General features: G+C 28.6%; 2 protein-coding genes across 2 annotated transcripts; both read left to right on the forward strand.

Annotated features, from left to right (window-relative positions):
* Positions 1-3,978: 3,978 nt before the first annotated feature.
* Positions 3,979-6,885, forward strand: LOC101268890 (B3 domain-containing protein Os03g0120900). Its single transcript, XM_004244684.5, has 2 exons — positions 3,979-6,564; positions 6,707-6,885. The coding sequence occupies exons 1-2, from the start codon at positions 5,616-5,618 to the stop codon at positions 6,766-6,768; spliced, it is 1,011 nt and encodes a 336-aa protein (XP_004244732.2). The 5' UTR covers positions 3,979-5,615; the 3' UTR covers positions 6,769-6,885.
* A 6,904-nt stretch (positions 6,886-13,789) lies between these two features.
* LOC101268779 (B3 domain-containing transcription factor NGA3-like) lies at positions 13,790-15,108 on the forward strand. The gene has a single exon (XM_004244762.5). The coding sequence runs from the start codon at positions 14,029-14,031 to the stop codon at positions 14,911-14,913; it is 885 nt and encodes a 294-aa protein (XP_004244810.1). The 5' UTR covers positions 13,790-14,028; the 3' UTR covers positions 14,914-15,108.
* Positions 15,109-20,906: the final 5,798 nt, after the last annotated feature.

A 20,906-nucleotide genomic window follows, 5' to 3' on the forward strand; every position in this document is an offset into this window, starting at 1 on the left:
CATGGTCTTAATGGAATCCATAGGTTCAATACATTTTAGGGTTCGTTTGGTACAGTGTATAAAAACAATGTTAAATATAGTGTATTAGCAATACTTGCATTAGTAATGTTTGTATTAGTTGTTATGCTCGCATTAGTTGTACATACATTATTTTTCATGCATTGTTTGGTTTGGTGTATTAAAAATAACATGTATTTACAAAAATATTTATTTACAGAAATCCTTAACAATTATGGTGAAAAAGATATAAAAGTGCTTTTGGGGGGTATTTGTGTCTTTAAAGTGATAAAGCATGCATTAAATCCCTTTGCATTACTAATACGTAAAAAATCCATGGTATTACACAATAGAATAAGCATCAGTTATGCATAACATGAAAAAAGGTACCAAACAAGATACTACTAATACACAGAGCTAATGCAAGCATTATTTTTGTTAATACAGTCTACAAAACGATCCATTAGAATCATGGCTACACTAAGGATGTTCCTCTAAACATAATTTTTTTTATGATCAAACCATAGTTTGTGAATGCAGCTGATGATGGCTATAAACAGACTAATGAGGTTTATAGAAACTTTCTTTATATATTCTACTAATGAAAATGAAATGGTATTATCATATATCTCTACTTGTAAATTAGCTTACTTACTACTTTGTCTTTCTCATTCTCTTTCTTTTTTTATACTCTTCCATTCATTATACTTCATCACTATTACTATTTCATTGGATCTGCATTACTTTTGACTCATGCTGCTTTAGACCAGACCCTCCCCGCCCCATTACTGATTTTTCCTCCACGGCTATGAAGGGCTAAAAGATCTACTACTTTAATTCCTGTTTCAAAAATAGATAATTTTATATCTAACTATATAAAGACGGGCGCAGATCTATGAATAGGAGACGATGTACCCCTAACGGCAACTAGCTTCGTTCTCCAACCATTTTTAACGTGCATTGTTATTTAGTTATGTTTGTATTAATTAGAGTTGGTATTGATTTGAATAAGTACCATAAGCGCTCTTACTTGAATTAAATTTAAGAGAATATTTAAGCCAAACCACTTCTATTGGAATAATCCAATAATTACATTAACCCATTGTGATGTGATTTTTAGGTAACGTGTGCATTTAATACAACTAATTAGTCAACTCAATAATGACTTTGTTCAAAGAATTAGCAATTATATATATATATAAAAAAAAATGTCTTTCTAAGGATGAAAGAAAGAATATTCATAATATTGATATTAGTTAAATGTTATTGAATTTAATATGATTATAAATTTTACGGACATTTACAAAGAATGTTAATTATCGCTATAAATATGTATTTAATTTCAATTAAACTATTACCGTGAAAATGAATTGCTATAACAATTCCTAAAGTCTTTTAATATAATGTTGCACCTCTTATGTACATGGACCACCTCTATATATATATATATAAGAAATACTATAGGCTACGTACCACCTACCTTAGCTTGCCCAATTTTTCAGAAACTTAATAATTAAAATAATGGAGGACATAAAAGCATGAAACTAATAATTACATTATATGCATATAGAGCTTAATATGTTAATTAATTAATTTCCCTTAGTTAACCAAGCCTGCATAGGTAGGATAATATAATTAAAAGTTCCTTTTCACCCTAGGCACTATTTTGTCTAGTAGCATTATTTCACAATCTACATCAAATAGGCTCTTTAATTTCATATAGGCACAACAGATGGAATGAAAGTCACCTTCTATTGAAAACTAACGACATGTCATCGTCAATTTATAAATTATATATATATATATATATATTTGAGATTAAACTTGAGACCCTAGATCCATTACATAAGTCTATACCTTGTAAAATTCTTCATAAAAATAACAAAAAATATATAGGAAGAATCTTGATCCGTGAGTTCACTACTGTACTATAAAAATAATTTTTAGCAGTGACAAATAAAAATATTAACAAAAAAAGTATTAAAAAATTATAAATATTAGTACTTAGATTCAATGTCGCTATAAGCCATTTACAAAAGATATTAATTGTCATTATATGTATATATATAGACAATTAAGCTATTGTCATTAATTAATTGCCACTAAAATTCATACAACTAATATTTCCTTCACAAGCATATTCAATACTCCCTCCGTGCTTATTTACTTGTTCATTTTTTACTTAACACACGTTCTAAAAAAATAATAATTGACATAATTAATTTATCATTTTACCTCTATTAATTGATGAAATTTCAAAATTAATTTATTCATTAAAGAGATTTTACCTTTTTTAAAAACATTAGCTCTATAAAAAAAATAGATAAATAATAAGTGAAAATATTTTCTTTTCTTGATTTATCAACATGATAATAAAAATTTAAATTGAACTGAGTAAAAAGAGACCAAGGGAGTATAACTTTTCTTTATTCTGGTTGTCTTTTTTTTTTTTTTCTCTTTGGTTACAAACTTAAATTATGAGCAATTAATATTTCTCCTAACAACAAATGTACTTTAATTTGATTGGTGGAAATGATAACAGAATGTGATGGGCCTATAATCAATACTTTTAGAATATGACCATTTTGATCATTTATTTCACTCATTATTTTACCAAAGTCCTCAATACTCTTGCTACCATATCATGAGTCCCCACTATATATGTCTCATATATATATACATCTTTGAAAAAATTGGCTCAATACCCATTTGGTCCAGGGTATTAATAATTATCTCCCAAAAGGTCTGTTTAACATATATTCCCTATGAATAATTTTTTATTTCTAAATGTCAAAGCTTAAAAGTTTGAACCTTAAAATTTTAACGATATATGTTATATAAATTGAGACAAAAAGAGAGTAATAAAGAGAGGTATTGAAAACACTCTCAAATTATCGGTGCGAATTGTTAGTTTTATTTCAGAACTATTGATGATATTCTTATATAACACCTCTTTATTTGACTGATTAAAAACACCCTGTTACTTGGTAATTCATATGTCTATCTAAGTTTAGTTAGTCAAGTAGAAATTTTTTTTAAAAAATTGTCAATAGTTTGAGGACGAAACCATTCAACAACGCTATGCTTATGGATATTTTCAATACTTCTCGAAGTAATACTAAACCTTAAACTCTAAACTTGATTTGGTAACATATAAAATAAAGGACTTGGGGGAATCTTAGTTAGTAGCTTAAGTAAATCAACAATCTGAATTTTCACTTTGTTAATAAGATCATCACATAATTTCGAAATATTAGTTTGAATTATATGATGGATGAGTCATAAAATTACAAGTTGAGATCAGTGTCTAACCCTATATCATATTTATGAAGATGGAATTAATTAAAATAAAAATAAAAATAAAAAAATGCATGAATTAAATGGTGTATATAGTTAGGTTGAGACTAGAGCATACAAACTCTTTTTTGATTTTTCATTCTGTTTAAATGTGAAAACTCTTTGAATATAATTGATCACTAGCTAGGTGGTCCTATCTCTAGCTATCAACAATGAAATATTAATGAGCCTCTCATATATACCTTTCCATTCACCTAAAATATATAATACATTTTTGAGATAAAATTTAAAAAATATAGTTCGATGCATTAATCTTTCGCTATATACGGAGTCAGAAAAAGGCATATAGTAAAAGTAGTAGTACGTAAAAGAAATAAAAAGAAGGCATTTGGTCCCCAATCTACTTATTGAATAGATTTATCCCATTCTCTCTGCACATTGTCAGTCCACCAATTGCATTAAAGATCACATTCTTTTTCATTTTAGGTTTATGAAGCTGTTTATTTTGTCATTTGTTTAGTATATAGTATTTATATTAGCTACATATTAGGTTTTTATTATAGAATATATAGATGTTACCATTTCATTTAGAAGTTGATCAGAGTAATAATTCGGGTTAAATCGAATTGATAAGTCAAATTTAAAATTTATGAATCACATTATTATTGATTTGATTTGGTTATAACAGAAATAAGTTAAATCCAATTCAAACTAAACCGATATAATATATATGATTTTAATTTTTTTAATTATAATATGCTTTGTAAGTATTTTTTTTTTTTAAAAAATAATTAGAACTTTCAATGCTTATACAAAGTAGTTCATGGGCTTCTAATATGACCAAAAGAGTTGACATGTGTTGTGTTTTTTTTCTTGAGTTCTTTTTATATGTTTTCCTAAGATAATGTCTTAAAGATGTCATTATGTACATTTTTATTTTTTTCAATTTTATTTATTTAAGTGTCTTTGAAATACCATTAAGCAATATAATATCACACGATCAAGTACAAGATCTCTTCAATTTGATCTCTTTTTCAATTGTAATTATACTAAAAAAAAATCTATTAAAAATTGAAACTGGTAAAAATCAATATTAAATTGAATTGATTTGATTTGTAGATTTAATGAAGACATAATTAATTAGTTATTTTTTTTAATAAAAATCAAATCAAATCAACCTATGTACATCCTTAGTAATAACAATACGGCTTGGAACAAGCAAACAGAAAAGAATAATATATATCGGGATCAATTATCTTGATATTATTTCTTATCGATGGAATAACATGTATTTCATAATCTTATAGAAAAAGGAATTTGACATACCTTAAAGATATTTTGACAATTTTTATTATTTTACTTCAATATAACTTATCACATGATTAACCTTTAGCTATTTATATTTGTAATTTTATGGATTTTATAGCTAGAAGGCCATTAAATGATCAGATTTAACTGCAATATGAGAATGAAATAATGAGGTTTTTGTATTATTGTACGGTCTTTCCTGCAATGACAGCAAATAAAAATCCAAAACATTTTTTAGATCAGTACAAGATTATATATATATATTGGTTTCTGTAATATTTAACCACTGGACTTTTGGTAATTAATTATTCAATGTACCCCCCAAACCCTATATATATTTTTTTTAAAAATCAAAAATTAAAGTATATAGTAGTACTATATATCTATGTACTTTGTCATTACATTATTGTTCTTGTTCCTTCCTTCCTGTTAGTTGCTATGTTTTGTTTACTTCTTTTCCGTACAATGCAATTGAACCGAGGATTTATCAGAAACAATTAATATAAATCATGATAAAGTTTGAATACATTTTACACCGTATATACGTGTATTATTGAAATATATCAACAAGAGTCTTAAGAGAATTATAGTCAAGTGAGCCTGTTGTTTAGTAGGCCTAATTAGAAATGAAAATTATACCACTCCACTAGTGTAGTGTCAACTGTTATAATGAAAGATCCATATCTGTAAAAAATAATAAATATCTACACATGGAAGTGTATTTTAATTTTTTATATATATAATATAATATAATATAATATACGATGACAAGGACAAGGACAAGTCAGATTATTGGAATGAAAGGAGAGAGTAAAAAATAAAAGTATAATTGCCTAACTTGATAAGATTCCAGGAAATAGACGCTACCACATATGATATGAAAGGCATCATCATCATCTATTTCTCTTTAGTTTGAGACCCTCTTTCAAAATCTTTTAAGCCCTAAAATCATTAATTTTGTCTATTTTTTTTTTCGATTGAAAATATCAATTCATTACTAGATCTGTTTGATCATGAATTTCTTTGGTAGTGTTGTAGGAGAAGAAGAAGCATCTTCTTCGTCTTATAACAGCCAACAACTTAAAAGGCCTAGTAGTAGTACTACTACGGAGCTTATGTTGATGGATTCATCGTCTACTTGTGATGCGTTGGTTGAAAGGGAACATATGTTCGATAAGGTAGTTACTCCTAGCGATGTTGGTAAGCTCAATCGTTTAGTTATACCTAAACAACACGCGGAGAAGTATTTCCCTCTTGATTCGTCTAGTAACGATAAGGGGGGACTTCTATTGAATTTTGAAGATAGTAATGGGAAGCCATGGAGGTTTAGGTATTCGTATTGGAATAGTAGTCAGAGCTATGTAATGACTAAAGGATGGAGTCGTTTTGTTAAGGAGAAGAAACTTGATGCTGGTGATGTTGTTTCATTTCAGCGCGGTGCTGGTGAGTTGTCTAAGCACCGTCTCTTCATTGACTGGCGCCGTCGCCCTCATCATGAGAATGGAAATAATCAATTTATGTTACCGCATCAATTTTCTGATGGGCGGCTCTTTTATTACCCAACAACATTTTCGAGTAATTTGTTGCTGGAAGGAGGTAGCAATATCGTTCATCCACCTAATTATTATAATCCTCAAAGTTACATGTATGAAATTGGTAACCGCTCTTATAATATTAGTAATGGAACTGTGATAAATGCAAACCCTTTAAAAAATGAGATAAGATGGGGAGGTTGTAGTAGTACTACTACAACAGGTAACTATGTGGAGCCAAGGGTGTTCGATTCGGTGCCAGTGGTTCAAGGTAAAGTGGCTGCAAAGCGATTCAGGTTGTTTGGGGTAAATATGGACTGTCCCATGGATCAGGATCACCCAGATACTTCATCTATCCCAGCAACAACAACGGTTTATTCTTATTTGAACAACAACAACTCGACACCCTCTGAAGAATCATCTAAAAAAGGCAAGTCGTTTGATTTGGATATCTGAATCTTCTGTTACTATATTATGTTTTTTAAGATGAATCAATGTGCATATACTAATGTTTTCCCCCAAACCCCACTCGGAAGAAAAAAAATGTTAAAAAGTATTATATATACATACAGAGATCAATATTGAAGGGATTCCTGATAAATGTCAAAATTATGGCAATGGAGGACGAAAATAACATATCCAGTGCAATGGGAAGTCTGTGAGATAGAAAAATTCCTAATTTCAGGTTCAACTATTTGTATATGTGATACTACTTTACCTAATACTGGTTATATTATTTATGATGACTTGACCCTCGTCTTAGTAATGCCGCAGTTTTATATTGAAATTACACAGGATACGTTGTTGTTTGTTGTTGAAAATTCAAAACATTCTTGTTTCTCATTCACTGAATCTCTTTGAATTAGTGGAATCGACCTATGTTTTGACTTGGGTAAATTAGGTATACTTCTATCATGTACCAATCGAGTCTATCTCTTATATTACTTCTTTTCTTCCCCTCTTTCTAAGTACATGAACAATATACACGTTTTAATATTAATTTTCTAATACATGAACTTTCTTCTTCGAAATCAAGGTTTACATTTTAGGTAGTATTTTAGCAACATTCCCTTCTTCAAGAATCACTTCTTTAAATTTTCATTAAAGCTAGTCTTGTTAGATTAGATAACATGTTTTCTCAAGTACTCTACAATCATTATTTAAGTCATTGAGTTATCATTCATCGTTTTTTTAAAACTTGACTCGTTAATTGATTTGTTCTTTTTCTTGTAAAAAAAGGTAAATTGATGTATAAGCTTTTTTTTTAATTAAGTCTTCTGAATTCACATAAGTCCCACAAGAGAACCTTTGCTCTAGTAGTCACTCATTTTCTCTAGTGAACAAAATGATTCTTCTTTACTTCATTTTACTTGCTTTCTCAATTCAAGATACTTATATATTCTTCTAAGTATAATTAAGTTGTTTAATTTCTAGTCTAGTGCATGTATCTTCATTTAATTATTTTCCTCTCCTCTTTTCTAGTACACCAATAATACATGATGTATCTTCATATTGATTTCTTATACATCAGACAAATCAATTATCCTTTTCTTCTTTCAAAACATGGTTCATATTTCGATAGTAGGGGGGTACTAGAGGAAGGAATAATAGAGGAGGAGATTATAAAATTAAAAATTAAATTCTCATTAAAGGTAAAAATTTAAATACAGTCAATTAACTATGTTATTAAGATTGGTCGTTACGTAAAAGTTACAAGATGAATTAATTGTCTTCTATTGGCTTTGAAAGTTGTGTTCTTGTCGCAACTTTGTTGTTCGTGTTCCCTCATGAAATGATTGGTTTCACTTTTACCATCAATCCATTGACTCTGAATGAACTCCTCTAGGCATTATATGAAAGTGTTACTCCCTTCGTTTCGTTTTATATTAAATGGTCAGTTTTATTTTATACGATAATTTAGAAAGTATTAATAAATTTGATTAATTTTACTGTTTTGCTCTTTGTTTATATCAATACATATAAAAATAAGTTAGGAAAAAAGAAATTAACTTTTTTTTCATAGTGGACAAGAAAATTATACAAGAATATTTATTTATATTAGTATATTCACATGTTATTAATATTTTAATAAAAGTAACAAGTGTTTTATGATAACTTAAATTCTAAATTAATTATAGGAGTTTGGTTAAGATTCTTATTTGGTTATCAAAAATAAGAAAGATTATTTCATCTCCTTCTTATCGTAATTATTTTCAACTCATTCTCTATCAAACCATTGAAGCAATTGTAGACAATCAACAATAGTAACTATTTTTTTTTCTTTTTAAAATCAATACTAATTGATCTTATAAAATAATTATTCAAACTTTATTAAGTCTTCTTTGCAACAAGAAAAAGTTTTTGGATAGGTGCTTCTATTCCTTCGGTCTGTATTTTCTCTTCTTTGTTCATTCAATCAATAATATAAAAAATAATTGAAAACAAATTTGATTCATATACCAATTATATGTACTTCAATTTATTCAGAAAATACTCAAAATTGATAGTATCAAAAATATTTGAATGTTCTTTCGAAAAAACAAATTTAAATTTGTAAAACTTGTTCTAAAAATAAAAAATAAAAATAAAAATAAAAAGAGAAGCTGAATAATTCATTAATCTTTAAATATAAAAATATAATAATTAAATTAAAAATCAGTACTTCCAAAAAGAAATTAATGGTGCGATTTTCTTGTCTTTGAGAATTGTTCACATTTCAAAAGCCATATTAATAATTGTAGAGACAAAGTAGGAAAGATTTAATTAATTTTATTCTGATTTTAGAAGTAATCAAATAATATGGGACGGAAGGCAAGTTCTTGTATAAAAAAGCTCTCTTTAAAAAACAGAAATGCCTAGTTTTGAATTTTATATTGTATTTTTTCAACCATTTTATATTTTTACTACAGAGAAGGGCTAAAATATTCTCAAAATATTAAAAATGGTACAAAATTACCCTCCATCCACTTTTGGCTTCAAAATATCCTTTCCACCCACCTATTGGGTCCAAAATACCATTGTCATCTACCTTTTGGTTTAAAATTGACCACTTATTTAACGGTTTTATATTTAAACTATTTAAATATTATTTTAAATATGTGGCGCTCAACTATATGAATAAATTGAACTTATTAATATAATTTATAAATCAATTCAATTACCCACCCATTACTAATTAAACCCCTCCAAATTAATAAACTCGTTACATTATTAATGCAACAACAGAAAAACTACTGTCAATTAAGTGTTTTTAAAAATTTGAGGCGAAAAATATCTATAGAAGTAAATTATCATACATTCAAGTGTCTAAATAAAAATTACCAATAAACTTAAAAGTCTTACTATGTTCATCTTAATTATTCTTACGTCTCAATTATGTGATGTTACTTCATAGGTAACTTTTTTTCAAAATAATATATTAAAGGTTTTAAAACAAAACATAAATATTTATAAAATTATATTTTAAAAAAGTGCATGAATTAATTAAGGATGTATTACTTCTTTACCTTTAATCATAAATTTCTAATTTAATCTTGAAAGAAATCCTATTGAAAGTGTTCTCCTAAATAAGCGGCTCAACCTAAATTTAATTGGGGCTTCATTTCGGACTCGAATAATTTGGACGTCATTTTCAACAATCTATAATATCATCGTGTTTTAGTAGTGTTTATGACGATTTTTATATTATAATTGAATTATTAATTGGGTGGGGTTTAGTTAGTAATGAATGGGTAGTGGGTTGGTTTATAAATTATACAAATAAATTAAATTATAACCAATAGTTGAACGCCAAGTATTTTATAAAATATTTAAAGAGTTTAATTTTAAAACAATTAAAGAAGTGGTCAATTTTGAACCCAAAGGTGGATGACAAGGGTATTTTGGAGTCAATAGGTGGATGAAAAGCGCATTTTGGAACAAATATGTGGATGAAGGGTAATTTTGTACCATTTTCAATAATTCAAGGGTATATTAGGCTCTTTTCCGTTTTTACTATTTGAAACTGGTCTCCCTTTAATTACTCCAAATTAAAATTAACGGAAAATATATGTCGAACATTTCTTATGATTTCCCACACTAATTTAAGCCCTGTATGCAACGAGTCACCCTTATATATATCGAAAAAACACACGAGGGTGCATGCTTCTTTTGATATTCCATAGAGACACAATATTCATTAAATTTTTAGATGAAATGTTCTCACCCTTCAGTATCACAGTATAGTGCGTAACAATCGACCCCACCACCATTCATATTAAAAATAAAATAAAATTACGTGTTTGATTTATGAAAAAGAATTAACCAGAATCTGAAAAATATTAGCCACCTTTTGTACACATTTTTAATTAGAAAAAATTATCATATTCCTCTACCTTAGCTTGCTCATGGGTTGTCATGTCCACTTCATCTTCATATAGTTAATGATTCTTTAGATAGAATATAAACAAGTAACAAATAAAGTAAAAGATTTGATTTAGTTTTACTTAAAAATAATTCATTATACTTGATCATGTCCTAATGTGCCTATGGAATAATATTTGTTCACTATGATCATACATGTACATTCTATAAAATATATATATAAATTCTAGCTAAACACACCTTTACATAAACAAAATAATGCTCCCCTACTACAATTTGTGATCCCAACTCTATAAAAGATTTTCATTACATAATAATAATAAGTACTTTTTTATATATAAAAATATGTCATTATTTCAATTTAAAAATAACGGACTAAAAAGGAAATAAAAGGAGTATTTTGATGTTTGAGCTAATTTTGTGTACTGATCAGACGTATGCATATGCAAGGTCCACCCTAGCTAGTCTTACTTTAATTAATTGAATAGGGATGTATAGGAGTACGTAGTGATTGCATAAATATGAATCATAGGTTTTTCAACTTCATGCTAATTTGAAGCAAAGCCAGCTAACCATAGTATATAAAAAGTATATAGATAGTATTGCTAACATGACACACATCATATATATATATATATTATACAATATGATGTAAATTATCGGTTTCATTTTCAAATAATTGAGAGACTTAAAAACATTTATATATTTGACTAGCTAAAATTATTAAATACGCCTTTAACAGCCACATGACATGAGTATTAAACTCGTAATAAAAAGTCGAGAGAAGTTTTAAAACAAACTCAAATTTGACAGAAATTTGAGAGTGTATATATGTTACAAATTCGAAGTGTATTTAAGTTTATCTCGTCAAGTAAATAGGTGTTTTTTAAACTGTAAATAGTTAAGAAATAATTAACAACTCTCCGTTTTAAAAATTGATCTAGTTTAACTTGTCACGAAGTTTAAAAAAATAAAGATTTAAATTTTTTAATCTTCTAATCTTAATTTAAAGTTATGATAAATATACTAAAACATCCTTTAATATACGATCTTAAAAGTGTCACGTGAAAAATTGAAACTAAAATATTATTCAAAAAATATTTTTTTAAACTAATAAAAATAATATTTTTTAAAAAAAACAGATCATTCTCTTTAAAATGAAGCGAATTATAATTTACACCGCTACTAGCATATACAAACTATATAGAGTGATGGCAAAAAGCTAGCTACTTACAACTAGCGTACTTGGGTGGCAGTAAGTTTGCTGGTTTTTGAGCAGACAAACATAATAAATTAGCTTTATTAATCATACTTCAAAATTCTAAATATAATTATTACTTATTTAATTATTAACAAAAATAATACTATAAAAAATAGGTAATATATCTCTTTTATTTGCTAAATTGAATATCTATCACATTGCAACAAATCCTACAACAATCAAAACTCAAAACAACTATTATTCTCTTTGTCTTATTTTTTATTTCACATTTTTACTTTATATTTACATTAAAAAATATATAATTTTACCCTTCTATCTTATTTAATATTTTCTTAAGTCAACATTATAAATAATAGTGAATAAAATTTTAAAATTAATTAAATACTTTATCAAGGATATAATAGGTAAAATATGATAATTTATGCATAAATTTAAGGGTAAAACTTATCAACTCCGGATGTTCACACCAAGTCAATGCATGCATGTCATGTGTTTAAATTTATAGTTTATTTTACTCTATAAAATTACATAATAATGGAGATTGCATTGATATTATAATCTAACTATTTATAGAAAGTAATGACAAATAAAATGGGATGAAGTGAGTATATTTTTTTATATATAATACTTTCTTTGTGCAGTATTTTACTTTTTAAAAGTCAAATTAACAATTTTTTTAAATTCAAATTAAATTATATTAATTTAATACTATAAATTAAAAAAAATAATTATTCAAAAATTATACAAACCAATATTTTACTTATCAATATAATAGAAAATACATAATAAAATTTTAATTATAATTGATCTCAAAAAAAATTATAACGATTAAAAGTGAACGGAAATCTGATAACGGTGATAGTAACTGTTCAAGCTACGTTCCATATATAAGAGCCGTAAAGATAAAGAGGAATTATTATTATATTATATGGTCCAAAGATAATTGGTGGGCCACTCTACATTAGCTAGCTACAATAGTGATCATCATCACATACACATACACAAAACCCAATTGTTTCCTTCAAAATTTTAATTCATTCAAAGCACGCCGGCCTTTAAAACTTTATCTCCAACTATAATTATTAATGCTTATAAAAACTTATCATAAACACACATTTCATTGTTTTAGTTTCATACTTAAACTATTCAAAATATAATAACAATAATGATTTGGATTAATTATATATATCATGACGGAGTCAGTATTTCCATCGAAAAGGTTAAAAAAACCATATGTAATAGTGTTGACAAATAAACTACACCAAATTTCAAGCTAAAATATTAAAAATGTTGCTAGCCAAATTCAAACTACGCGCTTACGAGTTTCTGAAACCCTATAATCCCTAAATAAACCGCTTGTGTTGAAGGGGTTCAATACATATTTGACCTTGTATACTGAACTTCACGTAAATCCGCCCTTCACTAAAAAGAAAAGGTGAATTATATGAGAATTTTTCTGGAGATTAGAATGAAAATTCGCATGAAACTTATTTTCTTACAAATTTTTCATACTAATTCCCAGGAAAATCCCCATGTAATTTGCAGTTTTGTTTTTAGTGCTTGGTTACATCTAAGTGTATCTACATACACACATTTGATCCAAACAACATTGAGGTGTATTTTTCAAACTAACGTATGATGTGTTAGGATCGAATCCACACACACACTTGATATGAATTAAGAACACACGAACTTTTAAGAGAAAGAGATGAGAAATCTAGAGAGAAACCAATATTTCGTGGTAACACTCCGTGAGTAAACTTTCACGGCGGTGGGTATATATATTAATAATTCAGAGTATTTTAGATTACAGAGAATAAATGGAGAATAAATATTGCAGCCTAAACTTTGGGTTAAACCGCGTAAACATTAATATATGATAGTACATCAAATATTAATCAGGCTCCACAATCTAACATAATGATAGTAATTCAAGTATTTTTGTGACATTTCACTCGAAATTTTATCTATTAAATTATAGACCTCCTAAAATCTACTAAAAACAAATGGAGCCTAGCTAGTTAAAAAAGAAATAAAATAGCATATTATATATATAAATAAATACAGTAGCACAAAGGAGGAAAATAGGGTAGAAACAGAAGAGAAAAAGGATGGTGATCTGAGTTATATATATGGAAATAGCACAGACTGGTTGGAGTTGGGAGACTGTACATACAGAAAGTGAAGTAGACACAACATAAATGATAATAGTCATATATAGCACCAGATCCCACAAAAACAATTACTAAAACTTTTTCAATCTCTTTAACCCTAGAACCATTCAATTTTCTAGATCTATACATTTTGATCATGAACTTGTTTAATAGTACGATGATACATGATGAAGCATCGGATTCAGCCTCATGTTATTACAGCCAACAACTTAAAAGGCCTAGTAGTAGTACTACTACGGAGCTTATGTTGATGGATTCATCGTCTACTTGTGATGCGTTGGTTGAAAGGGAACATATGTTCGATAAGGTAGTTACTCCTAGCGATGTTGGTAAGCTCAATCGTTTAGTTATACCTAAACAACACGCGGAGAAGTATTTCCCTCTTGATTCGTCTAGTAACGATAAGGGGGGACTTCTATTGAATTTTGAAGATAGTAATGGGAAGCCATGGAGGTTTAGGTATTCGTATTGGAATAGTAGTCAGAGCTATGTAATGACTAAAGGATGGAGTCGTTTTGTTAAGGAGAAGAAACTTGATGCTGGTGATGTTGTTTCATTTCAGCGCGGTGCTGGTGAGTTGTCTAAGCACCGTCTCTTCATTGACTGGCGTCGTCGCCCTCATCATGAGAATGGAAATAATCAATTTATGTTACCGCATCAATTTTCTGATGGGAGGATCTTTCCTTTACAGTCTTATCCAACAACATTTTCGCGTAATTATTATAATAATCCTCCACATAGTTATTACATGTATGGAATTGGTAACTCCAGTGCTAGTACTCCTTACTACAGTTTCAACAACAATACTAGTGTGATGGTTAATGCAAGTCATTTTGATCATAATCTGATGAAATCAACTAGCGTTGAGGAGCCAAGGGTGTTCAATTCGGTACCAGTGGTTCAAGGTAAAGTTGCAGCAAAACGATTCAGGTTGTTTGGAGTAAATATGGACTACCCAACGCCCTCTGAAGAATCATCGGAAAAAGGCAAGTCATCCATGTCCTTCGATTTGGATATCTGATATGTAGCAGAATCAAGATTATGCATATACTATCTTATAATGTTCATGGGAAGTCTTTGAGATAGAAAGATTCGTAATTTCAGGTTCAATTTGTGTATATTTATCAGTATTTTAGACAATTGAGATCGTCGAGGATGAAATACTACTATTGCTGGATCCTCTGAATGCTAGTTATTCTATGATTGATTTCTCAAATGCAGGCCCTGCAGGGCAGGTTATGACCCTGATCTAACTTATTTGTATATGATGCACCTGACTTACTTAGCCCGTTGACATAACACTATGTTAGAGTGGGTAAAAGTCTTACACTGGTTAGGTAATGGATTAGTGGTCTGCTTATATAGATTTGGATAATTCTCCGTTCATGAGCTAGATTTTGGGGTTGAGTTAGATTCATGTGTCATATCATTACGGGCTGGGAAGCTTAATTCTCCTTGTTTTGATAACCTTATAAAGATGGATCGCTAGCTCATGATTTCATTTGTTTGCTTCTTGGATCAAAACTTGATTACATTTCTTCTAACTGATCACCAAGTACAAGTCTTTGCAAATCTTTCTTCTTTAATTTTGCGCTCTTTCTCCTCTAATCATCTACCTGATCAATCAGGCTTAGCTTGTTTTACTTATGTATATTCCTAGTCCACTTGAACAACTTCTTATATCTTCTACATGGTATCGAAACTTGAGAGCTCAGCCTCATATTGACCAGGCTGAGGAACAATGATTGTCATGGAAGGAATTGATCAAAGTTGAGTTTTTTTTCTAGAATCTTGGGATTGTACTAGGTATGTTGTTGTTGTTGGGATAGAGGATTTTCATCTATCTGAAGATTCTCTCATGTTCTTGGAAGATATTTCCTTTCGATTTTGGGGTTGAGTTAGATTCATGTGTCATATCAACAATATGCTTTCTCATGTTTACAATCATAATCAAAATGATCCTCATCTGACTCACTTTCTTCTCAAAGTTTTGATTCATCTTCTCCCTAACTCGACAAGTGAAGGAAATAGTTCTTCTCTAATTTACTTCACTCTATACAATTAATGATTCTCTTTGAATACAAAAGATTTGTGAAAGTAGGTATTTATAGATATTTATTTAAAAATGGGAGTAGGTGAAGGGAATTAAAGAGAATAATTACGAAGTAGGGATTGGACCTTTACCAATTAGGTGAAAGTTCAAAAAATCAATCAAGCAGGTGGTCTACGGCCATTAGATCCTTAGAAAAAGGAGGAACTGAGATGAGAGGGATATGAAAGAAGGAAATGAATGTCTTCGATCTGGCTCTTGTTTCCTGTAGATTTATACTTTGCTAGGCTGACTAAGAAAGGTATTCTATATTTCTCTTTTTGTTGTTGTTCGGTTCGATAGAATTGGTTAGAATCTTCTCCTAGCTTCAGTTTCGATATGGTTGTTGAAATAAGATGAATTAATTGGCATTTATTGGATTTGGAAGTTATGTTATTGTCACAGCTTCAATATTGCTCATGTTTGTATACATGATCTCCTCCTGAAATATTGATCTATTGTTTAAAATTATTTTACCAAAACCTTACAATTACTCTATTATATAATAATAATAAATAAATAAATAAAAACTATTATATTAAAGGAAACAAAAAATGTGTAATTTTAAAATCTTTGTCTCAATCCAAATGTTTGTTCCATCATTCAGCTGTTAAGTTCCCTCGATGCAACACCACATCCTTAGAAACTAATTTTCTTTCGTAAGAGTCGTTTGATAAAGTGTATCAATAAAAATAACGTATTTATTAACTCTATAAATTAATAATATGTTATATGGTATAGTGTACTTTTTCAAGAATTAGATATACTCTATTGTATATGAAGATATGTATAACTAAAATAATAATATCTAGTAATAGTAATACAAAGGGTTTTAATGCATGCAGTACTACATAAAAAATGAGTTTTAGCGGCAATAAATAGCAATTGCTACTAAATATGTAATTTTAGCGGTAATTAGCACATTTTGTATATGTGTCTAAAGGTTTTAGGATATTAGATCTAGTGACATTTAACAAATGTCGGTAAAGATTTTAACACTCTTTATTAATGTGTCTTTTTTTCGCCGCTAAAAATTATTTTTGTTATAGTGTGATTAAAGACACCGCTGTTTCTCAAAAGAAATATTTTTTAATCTTTGTAAGTAAATATTTGAGCTCATACATACCCTTATCATTATACAAACGGCTCAAGTATACCCCTCAACTTTGTCATTTGAAACTGATATGTCCCTCGTAATAAAAGTATCTCATATATATCCATACTGTTATACAAACAACACACATGTACCCCTATCGTTACAAAATGAGCTCATGTATGTCCTTCATTTAACTGCAGAAGTGAGTCATTTGTATAATATTATGAATAAATTAAATATGAATCACTTTCATAACGAAGAGCATATCAATCCTAAATGACAAAGTTAAAGAGAAATATCAAATATTTTTTCTATAATTAATGTAAGTATTACTAATATAATATATTTTAACAATATTTTCATACGCTCTATCAAATGACCCCGACAGACCTAATGAGTACACATGCATATGCAAGGTCCACCCTAGCTAATGTGACTTTAATTAATGTAGTATAGGAGTACCCATGTATAGGTTTTCCAACTTTTTGAAGCAAAGCAAAGCTAGGTAACCATATGTATAAATATTATTGGTGACATGGCACAAAGTGATTGCAATTAATTAGAAGGTAGCTAAGTTAGTGTACTTGTGTGGCAGTGAGTATGCTGGTTTCTGGCCAGACAAACATAACGAAACCTTTTCTGCTCAACTTTCACGTTTTAGTTTGTGAAAACTTCTATATACATGTATATATATGTATGCAGCCTTATTACACTTAACTTTTCTTCTCATCACTCATATAAATGTAGCTATACTTTCATTTAAATAAAAAAATATAGCCAAAGAGTAGAACGTCTACACGAGTTATATATAAGCATAATATATAAATATGTCATTTAATTTTAATTTATTTTATGTTTATGCCGTTTAATTTTGAGTATGTATAAGTAGACACTCAAACATGTATAAAATTGAACCAAAAGATACAGATTGAGTAGACATCAAACGAGAACGAACTCTGAATTCGGCCCCTAAAAAAAATAGGTAAAATCGATGTTGAAATCGAATATGTGTTACGTGGCATATTACATGGTAATTTGTGTCCTACGTGGTGTCTTATGTGTATTGTGTCACATATGACTCATGTGTCTACTTGTTCAATCTTATACAAGTTTAAATACCTACTTATACACACTCAAAGTTTAAGGGTATAAATATAAAATGAGATCAAGTTAAAAAGCATATTAATGAATTATGTCTTATATATACTCAAAAGTCATAAAAAAAATATAGATTGGCGTTATACATGTATACATTAACTATATTCAATCTAGATCAACTTAAAATCACTTTTACATAGTCCTAAAAATTTTATAATATATGAATTCGCTTGAAACAATTCACGTTTGCGGGTATGTTGATTTTTTAAGAAAATAACGCAGCATATCGTAAAAGAAGAAGAAAGAAGAACACAGAATAAATGTCTTCAATTTAAAAAAAAAAAATCATATGCAGAAAAATTTTAACTGGCTGAATAAATAAAAGTCCATTTTTTTAAAAAAAAAAAAAGAAAAAGTTAAGGGCTATATGGCCTAATTAATAATTATCCCATTAAATTAAGGAAGGGGACATAAAACCAATCTTCCATCGTTTTTTAACTATTAAAAGCATCACTTGATAATACATTAAAGTTATGACTAGTGTGATTGTTTTGAAGTAATGAACTAAATATGATCATTGTTAGAAAGGGGCCATTGTTTTTAAAGTAAGAAAGTGACTCTAGCTAGAAAGTGGCCATTATTTTAAGTTTTGTGGTTTTCTTTTTGGCCAACTTTCACATATAGCAAACAAAAAATTTATATTTATATATACTATAGCAAAGTTTATATAATTGCGCTCCATAGCAAACATAAAATTGTATAATTCGCTATACATATACAATTGTATAATTCGCTGGCCTATTTCGCTGCAATTGTATAATTCGCTATCCTATTTCACTGCAATTGTATAATGCTTAATTGTATAACTCGCTGCCTATTTCGCTGTAATATTTTTATAAAAGTTGTTTTGTATACAATTGAATCGAATTAAAATGTATGTATCTTGCATAATTATAAGTGTATAGCAAGAAGATATATGTTTTTCTCTCGCTTTATACAAAAACAGAAACACAATATATACACTTCTGTTGTATAAAGCTAGAGAAAATTGTATTTCACTACAATTGTATAATTCGTTGGCCTTTTCCTCTGCAATATTTGTATAAAATTTGCATTTGTCTACAACTGAATTGAAGTAAAATGTTTGTAAATTGTATAATTAAGTGTATAACACGAAGATATATGCTTTTGCATGTGTGTATACAATTTTCTCTCGGTTTATACAAAACAGAAACAGAATTATACACTTTTGTGTATAAAGCGAGAGAGGAGAGCAGAGTAGAGCGGCGAGCGAGAATGGGAGAGTGGCGAGCGAGATTTTTGAGAGAGAGACGCCTGACAAACTTTGGCTAACGTTTGCTATGGAGCACAATTAAATCAAACCCTAGTTACTCCAATTATTTTAGGTTATTAGTTTGCTATTATATACAATTTTTCCTTTCTTTTTTATTTGGTCCGAATCCAATTAAATATGAATTTCGCATTGTAAAACCTATTTAGAGATGATATTTTACGCTCTCAATAACATTTTCTTCGTACTCATAGCTCGAGTTTAAAACCTTTAATTAAGGACGAAGAAGTTCCACTGCTGCGCTACGATCCATTCGTTAGGTCTTATGGTTAAAGATGCAAACGTCAAAATGAGCTATGTATAATATATAGGCGTAAAAAGGACAAAAGATTTATAGGTGGATAAGTCATAAGTGGATTTATCTTTGTTAAGTCAATTTTAATTGGAGAAAAAAGCAAAAAAGAAAGAGGAAATAAAAGAATTTTGTTTTGAGTACTGTTTTAACTTTTTGTGCATTGGCATTACGTGTATAATTTTTACATCATAGCAAAGCTTACTTAAAGTAATTTTACAAACCAATTGTTATATTTAGGAGTTTTAATGATTTAACTAACTAAAAAGAAATAGAATTTGCTAAAAAGATCTAGTCCTTTTGTGTTCTCATCGTATATAATAAGTTAATGGATTGCAGCTGTAAAGTTATGATCCTTAGTCAATGACAAATTACTAGGTTGTTTTTTCGTCTTTTTATACATTAGATATATTGACAAAAATATTCTGATTTTTGCAAATTGCAATCAAAAATATTTAAAGCACAAACCATTCTCAAAGAAGAACTACTAGTAAGAGACTTGATCGAGTGTTGCAACATCTTAAATTATTATGGAAAAATTGCTAAAATACACTACTTTAATTTCATTAATTCCCTACTAATGTATTAAATTACAAAAATCTTGTGCTTTCATATTGTTGATCTATTTGTTATTATTAAGATTAATAGATCACATCAGATCTTATTTAAATTGGACCCAACCCAATATGTGTATCTTGATTGAACTCATTTCACTTACTCTGTTCCATTCACTGATGACATCATCATAGTGTGTATATATATAAATCAAAATATATATGTAAGTTGATGGTATCAAACAATAAATCATAAAAAAATAACGGCTTATAAATAATTTTTATTTTCGGATAAAGTGTTCTCTTCCATCGTCTTTATATGATATTAGTAGTGCGAGCACTGATAGTTACCATTCGAGCTACGTTCCATAGCTAACAGCCGTAAAGATAGAGACCAATCATGGTCCAAACTTAATCGGCAGCCCAAATAGTGATTATCATGACACACACAAACTCCAGTATTACGCGTTTCAAATTTATAATTAATTTTCAAAATTAAAATTAAATTAACTCGATATTTTAAACAAAATAGAT

This window comes from Solanum lycopersicum, chromosome 8 (genome assembly GCF_036512215.1).
Source record: "Solanum lycopersicum chromosome 8, SLM_r2.1".
Classification (NCBI taxonomy): domain Eukaryota; kingdom Viridiplantae; phylum Streptophyta; class Magnoliopsida; order Solanales; family Solanaceae; genus Solanum; species Solanum lycopersicum.

What these genes read in the sequence shown, in the direction of transcription:
- LOC101268779 (XM_004244762.5), top strand. Translation starts at nt 14,029, where the DNA reads ATGAACTTGTTTAATAGTACGATGATACATGATGAAGCATCGGATTCA.
- LOC101268890 (XM_004244684.5), top strand. Translation starts at nt 5,616, where the DNA reads ATGAATTTCTTTGGTAGTGTTGTAGGAGAAGAAGAAGCATCTTCTTCG. An exon ending in TGAAGAATCATCTAAAAAAG is followed by an intron (nt 6,565 to 6,706) that starts GCAAGTCGTTTG and finishes ATATACATACAG; the next exon opens with AGATCAATATTGAAGGGATT.